This window comes from Stegodyphus dumicola, chromosome 4 (genome assembly GCF_044657685.1).
Source record: "Stegodyphus dumicola isolate Sdum_Otavi_A_Nest chromosome 4, ASM4465768v1".
In the NCBI taxonomy this organism is placed as follows: Eukaryota; Metazoa; Arthropoda; class Arachnida; order Araneae; family Eresidae; genus Stegodyphus; species Stegodyphus dumicola.
The window spans coordinates 222,585,983-222,593,739 of NC_140771.1; the positions used below are offsets into that span (position 1 = coordinate 222,585,983).

General features: G+C 30.5%; 1 protein-coding gene across 5 annotated transcripts in view; it reads left to right on the forward strand.

Annotated features, from left to right (window-relative positions):
* Nucleotides 1-2,580, forward strand: part of NC2alpha (negative cofactor 2 alpha) — a 49,273-nt gene extending 46,693 nt beyond the window's left edge. For all 5 annotated transcript variants that reach the window (XM_085816022.1, XM_085816024.1, XM_085816021.1 and 2 more), the window contains one exon: nucleotides 774-2,580. In XM_085816022.1, the coding sequence (XP_085672148.1) occupies nucleotides 774-861 (88 nt within the window). In that variant the 3' untranslated portion in view covers nucleotides 862-2,580. The remainder of the gene's footprint in view (nucleotides 1-773) is intronic.
* The last annotated feature ends 5,177 nt before the right edge of the window (nucleotides 2,581-7,757 follow it).

A 7,757-nucleotide genomic window follows, 5' to 3' on the forward strand; every position in this document is an offset into this window, starting at 1 on the left:
CAGCTTAGGGCATCAACAGCTAAACATTGACAGTAAACAAAGGAAAAAAAGAAGGTGCCTTAAAATGACAGAACTACTTTTAGTTGCTTCAAAAGAATGATTGGCATGTCATTTAGCAACTCCTGAAAACAATGACCAATGCAGTAACATGATGAGGGAAAGCATTGTGTAAAAAATTATTCAGGCACCTGCCAATGTCTAAATGCTGGGGCATTTGGGGCGACTTTGATGTGAAAGAGGTAATGATGATACATAAGTTTACAGCAATATAAAAGAAATTTTTTAATGTGAAGTATTTTTATATTGATTTATGTTGTATAAAATGTAATTTGAGAATTTAGTCTTGAAAATTTCAGTGAGATCAGAGTTGTACAATTATGTTTATTTGTTCAGAACATGACAAAGCATTCAAGGGTTATTTGCTTAAAGGGAGCTTTTATGGAGGACATTCTAAATTAAACTGGCCACTTATTTTTAAAGAAAAATGTTGGGATTTTTTTTTAAATTAAATTGTATTGGATTATTTTTGTGTCATTATTCTCTGCTTGTAATTTTATTGTTTTATAGCTTTTGTGCTTTAAAAAACTGTTAAGTACACAATTTAAATAAAATAGTTTTGAAATTGTTTTAATGCACCCAAAAGTGTAAAGTTACACTAAAATGGTATAATTTTGAATGATTATAAGTTATTCTAATAATTCATATGCAAATTTGATATTGTCTGCTGTCTTTTGTGTTATACTCGTATCATTAATACCTTTTTCTCCCCCCAGTTCATCACATCATTACTTACCTCATCCTCTTCAGTGCATACCAAGTAGCAGCACATCTAATAATGTAGATGATGATTATGACTCTTGACATTTCAGTCTAAATCCATGCTTTTTAAATGACTCAACTGTTATCTAGTAGCATAGTTTTAATCCAGCTGCTAGTCCATTTGATGAAGTTCAAACAGCTGAGCTGGTTATTTAATATTCTGTGAACCAGCGAAACAAAGTTTCAGTTAACTTTTGCACAATACATCTGAAGTATTGATTTAAGTAGTGAAATATTGTAAATCACCTTTTGTTCACCTTTGCATTCAGTGGAGAACCACCATATTCCAACTATTAAATGCTTTTACTGCTAAAATAATAGGGCATGAAATCTTGCCAAATATAAACTGATATCTTTAACTTGTCCATGAAGAAATTTCTAGTTGAAGGTTTTCCTGGTGTTTTGATACTATTGTTTAGAATGGTGTGTTTTTTGCTATTAAAAAAATAATAATAATAAGTGCAATTAATTGTTCTTCATTGTGGAATAGGGCCATAACTGTAATTAACATTAAATTTTTTATTAAATATTTATTCAGAAAGATGCAATAACTCATAAGTGTAAAATGTAAGCAATAATTGTTTCAATAGTTGTGGTAAAATAATCTATCATTAAAATATATTTGTACTGTAAATATTAACCAAGGTGAAAAATTAAATGTAAATTTTCAACAATTGTGATATCATTTATGAAAGAGGTGTGTCTTTAAAAATAGTATTATTTTAAAGCTGTTGAAAACTTCATTTAAGTTTTTTTGATCATCCATTCTACATATTTTGTCAAAAAAGTATTTTCATTATAAAGAAATATAATTGTGGTTCTCCACAAGCACATGTGTAAAAATATTTTATTTTTGTAATTTCCCTCTCTTTTAGGAGGCTATAATATGTGATACTTGTGTTTGTTGGTGTTAATTTTTGTCACAAGTATTTATGTAGTTCAGCTGTAAAGTTCTCCCCCATTTTTTATGTAAAAATTTTGCATTTTCCCTTTCATTCAAATTTATTCATTTTAAGTTTGAAATTTTTCTTCAACTTATAACCAAACATTTTTGATATTTTGTTATTTTCATTGATTTAAAACTCTTTAAAATTGTCATTTTTGAATGTATCTTGTTAGTCTTAAATTATCATTTGCATTAATAAATGTGATCTGTTGGAAAAATTGTAAATTGTCATTTCATATGTGAAATATACATTCACTATTTTAAAAAGAAAACTGTTAATATATGCTGATGATATTTTAAACAACATATATTAGTAAAAATTTAAATAAATGACATATATTTACTTTGTAATACATTGTTAAAAATACATGCCTTTATCAATTTAAATAGTACATACATAAAAGTGGCTGACAAATGCTGCAAGCCATTTTTAGACAGCAGTGCTTAAAGATTCCCATTTGATCACAGCGTAGTGAAAACTTCTGAGTTACTTCTCTCGGTGAATATTGTACATAGAATGTTGCTTTTCCCATGGATTTAAAAAAATTGTGTATGTTTATGTGACACATTTTTTTAAAACACTGCATTTTTGACTTGACATTTTTCATGTGAATTTACAAAGTGTGACAGAATATGCTTCTGTATGCATTTTAAAATGCAATGTATCTAATGAAATTGAAGAAATAATTTTAATTTTAACTTCCTGTATTAGCATCATGTCGTATTGTAAAATTTGTATTCAGTGTTCAACAGTTACATGTTTTTGTTATAACATTAAACAGTTATAATAGAAATAATAAAGAATCTGGACTTTATTTGGTGTGTTATTTTGTAACATATATGTATTATATATATATATATATATATAGTTAGAAGATTAAGGCCTAAGTTTTCTTATTTTACTTTTTTAATTGCCAATGTAAAACTCCTCACAGTATTCTTTTAAGGATTCCAGAGATGAAAGAGACTTAACAGCAAAGAGTGTATATTACTAATAAAAATAATGTACTAAAAAGAAAATACCGAAAAAGTTTTTTTGTTGCTTTCTGAAAACATTAAAAGGTATTCTTACTTTTTTCAGGAATTGTGATCAATTTGATAATTGTCAGAAGTTCACTCTAACCAAGGATAGAATTCAGTGAATCAAAGCAATGTTGACTCTGAACTTAAATATTTGGAAATGGTTCATTCTATTCATTCAGGCAAAACTTTAGAGTTGTTTATTCAGGTTAAGGGTATTAAATATTGTTATTGTAACAAAAGTTTCCCCCTAAAAAACGTTTTTAGTAAATTTAAGAAAAAAAGCATGAAAGCAATATGCAATGTATCTAATGAAATTAAAGAAATAAAAAATGTTTAAAAATTAGTAATCACGTCCCAAATCGATGGTTTTCTGCCAATGTTTTAGTAGTTTTTTAAAGCTTTAGGTCCAAAAACAGATCAGCCTCATTTCAGACGTCGTGTGCAGAATGGAAGTTAGCGCCATCAAAATGTAGTTTCAGGTGTTAAAAAAAAGTAGAAATTGGAAGGAGAGATGTTGGGGCTGTATGGTGGGTATGGCAAAAGATCCCATTCGAGTCTGTATCAAGTCCAGCTGATGAATGCAGACACATGTGGTCTTGCGTTATTTTGATGGAAAGTTACCTTTTCCATACTACCAGGTTGAAGAGAAGTCAGTAAGTACTACCAGGGTTGCCATGCTACCTGGAAAATCGGGAAAACCGAAATAAAGTCGAGAGAATTCGAAAGTTGACCGAAATAGTCGGTCAACTTTCGAAATGAAAAATTTAAAAATCAATTTCACCAACTTAAAAAGTCGGTGAAAAGTCATGAAATTTAAGTATTTTAGGCAAAATCTGGAGAGGTCAGGGAATTTCATGCTGCGTCCCCCCCCCCAAAGCGAGTTTTGCACCAACGTTGGAAGCAATCACTTTCTTGGGGAATTATGTATTGCGTAAGCGTCATTCGGGCAGCTGGTGTAGAGCTAATTTTCGCAGCTCGAATCAGATTGTCTTTTAGAAAGTTTCCAGTAACCTCAAGAATCTAGAGACTCGCATGTGCGGTGCATGTTGAAGTAAAGAAAATATCATTCCATTCTCATATGAAACAAAATCGGTTTAATCTTAGTGTAGGGTACCACTGAGGTTAGAATAGCCTCCATACTACTCTGTACTAACCTGAATGTATGGTACACACGGAATTTGGCGATAATTTTCAAAATCATGTCAAGGCTGTAGCGTGTACTAAGATTTTACCACAAAAATCTTTTAAACCTCTCTTTTTTTTCAAATATAAATGCTTTATTTGTCATATTGCAGTAAAAAATATATAATTAGTCATCTAGGCTAACCATTTAATATAGCTATATTTGCCAAAATTCCATTGATTATTGTAATTCAGTTTTTAATTAACTTTATTTTAATGCTATTTGTATCTCATAATGTTGCTTCTTCCCTCTAAATTTCACTCAATTTTCTTTGGCATAATCCTGAATCGAATTCTAGCAGTATGATGGCATACTATCACGAAATTTAATACACTATATGTTTTGCTTATCTATGCTGCTAAATAAATGTAAAATACCTGAATATATTTTAAACTTTCATTAAATAGATTTCTTTCTTTCGTTTAGCTGCAAATGTCTGCAAAAAAAAGAAATTTTTTAATCCACATTGGGCAAATTCTAATCTTGGTCTTCAGGGGAGAAAACAACTCCTATTATAGTTATAATAGTAATGCTTTGGGAATTATAAGCAATATATATAAGCAATTTTTTAAAAACAAAATATAAACATGCCTAGTATTTTCACGCATTGAGCTGTTGAAAAATTATCAGTAAAGACAAAGTAGAACTAATTTTTCACAAAGACCAAAAATTGAAATTCACAATTTATAAATTTCAAATAATCCTCTAAGTGCAAAAACGAAGTTTAAAAATTTTTAAATCAAAACTTTTCAAATAAGAATTTAAGAAATTTAAAGAAAAAGTGAAATAATAAAATACTTCAGTGAAAAATTCAAATCAAAATTTTCACTAAAGTTTTGTCATGAAGTTATTTTTATCATCATATTAAATTTTCACTGAAGTATCATTCACTTACATTTTAAATTCTTTGGTTTATGTGCTATTTGATTAAAGATAAAATTTTGATTTAAATTTTTCACTGAAGTATTTTATTATTTCACCATTCTTTAACACTTTGCGGCTCAGTGTTCCACTACATGGAACACCCAAATTGAATCGCTTCTAAAACCTTTAAATTCAACCATAAATAGATGAAATATACTTTGAACTTATCTTTTTAAACAGTAGATAGCAGCATATCACAAGGAGACACAGAATTTTCATTTATTATGTGTTATTAAAATCCACTTTTTTCCAAGTAATTTTCTCTATTTTTTTAAAGATATAAAAAATTTTATTTGGGAAAAAATTAGGCATAAATTTGCTGGCTGTCCTTCAACTTATTTGTTCTATATTTTTTTTAATCTTTCATACAAAAACCATACGCAGAATCATTGAATAAACCCGGGTGTTCCATTGGCGAGAACACTGCGCCTTTAGTGATCTCATGGAACATCTGTGCATAGGAGAGAACATCCGTTGTTTACGTTTTCTGTTTCCGTTGTTTTGGGGGGGGATGAATTCAAACAAAGCAGTATTGAGGGGTGAGGTGTGTTTTGTGTTATGAAAGCCTTAATATTGGCATCTCGAATTTTTTGGGAGTAGTTTTTGGGCGGGAATTTTATTAGTAGCTTGACTCATCTTTACTTAGAACTGCGCGAAATTTTTGCTGTCACTTTTTAGGCTCATTCTCATTTATTTTTAATAATTGTGTAGATATTTTTCATGTACGTATATATTATGGGCTTATTTTTCTTTATTGTTAATATTAATCGTAGTTGGTTTGTGCTTCCATCAAAGAGGTGCGACTTGCTTTCAACAATTTCACGAAGCTAAGAAATAGGAAAATTTGTAAATATTTTTGTATATAGGACTTGTGTATATAGATATTTATCTCATTTATCTGTATATATTAAAGAATATTGTGTATATCCAGGAAAACATGTATATAGCCATAACACAGAGTTTTTTCATTCTTATACAAATGCTTCTACTCATTTTCGTGCTTCACTGCAATGCTCGCTTAGTCGCACTTTTAAAAACTCTGGCGGTGCAGTGTTCCACCTCATGGAATACCCACAGAATTAAAACGGTAAGTGCAATTTTTACAAAATTTTACTTGTTTACTCCTTTAGGACTAAATAGACTGTGTACAACTTTTTTTGTTGAAATTCCGACGTTAACGTATAATGCGCCGCAAAGGGTTAACTAGAATTCTCTTTAAGTACAAGATTCTAATTAAAATTTACTCCCCCCTTGCTTTGGGGAGTGGTTAGACTTTTTGGGTGAGCTATTATAATTAAAATACATTGAAATGGTTCGTTGCCTAATTCTGGGTTCAGAAAAGCAAGGATTTTTGCAGAAGAGAGATTTCAATTGATTTCAGTGTTCTTTATGCTGTCGAAGTGGCAGTGAAGTTGATTGAATTGCTCTTCTATTATAATTGGGGTATTGCTTTTTTTGAAAAGTTTTGGATTTTAACATTTTTTAAATTCCTTTTTTGCATTTTACCATAATTACCTGTCAGCACAGTCAGCGGGCACTACACGGATAGACAAAAAAGCATTGAATTTCATTCTCCTATTTGAGTGGCAACCCTGTTCTATATTTTTTCTTGATAGCAGTGTCAACATGGACTAGCATCTCGCTATAGACCGTATTGTCAAGGGTTTTACCTATTTCCAGATACTCTTTGTGGATAATACCGCAGTAGTTCCACCAGATACAAAGCATGATCTTTTTGTTAGTCAAATTGCGCTTTCAGACACCTCACCGGGTGCAGACCAACCCCTTTTCGGTTTGTATTGAAGAAAATCCACTTTTCATCACAAATGATGATCTGGTCCAGAATTTTGCCCTTGTGTTGATATTTGAGCAGGTTAGTGCAGGCCTGAACATGTCTGTCCTGATCTGCTTGAGTCAGCTCATGTGGCACCCAGCAGTTTAACTTGTATGTAAAGTTTATGCAATATATATACTAATGGACATGGCACTAACGTCTAATTCCTTAGCAAGCTCTCAAGGGGTTGCATACTGATCTACCACAAGTTCTCACAAGCAGGCCTCATCAAAATCAGTAGGCCAGCCAGAGCACTCTGCTCCTTGAATGTCATAGTCCTTGGTTTTGACTTTTTGATTCCAAATCTTCACAACTAATGATACAACATTAGTACCTAAAGTTGTATACATGATTTGGTGACGTTCTGTGGCTGACTTTTTGCAACAGAATTGGAAGTAAATGATTCAAACCAGTTAGCGTGATAGTTCCATTTCAGACACCCTGTACTTGATGATAATGATATTTTTTACAAATTTCACAACTCAAGTAAGTCTGTTTCTTTTGAATGCCAAAAAATCATTTGACAAAATATGATTAAATTCTCCAACACGAACTTTTTGCGCAGATAATATTTGTGGTGACGGGAAACTTTCATTAAAACCTGATAACTGATTTTGAAATAGCATATTAATAGTCATGTTGGCATATGCTGCACCCTTCTTGAATTGTAATGTAACTGCAGTTGCATTTATTATAATCTGTTATAACATTTATTATATATATTTATAAACTGATGTTAATTTTAATAATTTACATTTTTATGTGAAAATGATTTTATGCATCACATCCGCAAAAGTGCGATTATTGCCAGGCCTTTATTTTTGTAATCATTGACATGTACTTTTAGGTACAAAAGTTTTTAAAATTACACAAAAATACATATTTTCATATATTTAAATTTTAAAAAACATGTATGAACTATAACTTATTGTACTCTATAGAAAATAAAATGCAAAAAGTTTGACAAAAATTGGACTAGATATCTGTTCTTAAAATAAAAAAACAAGATTTAAATTCAGGGGCCATAT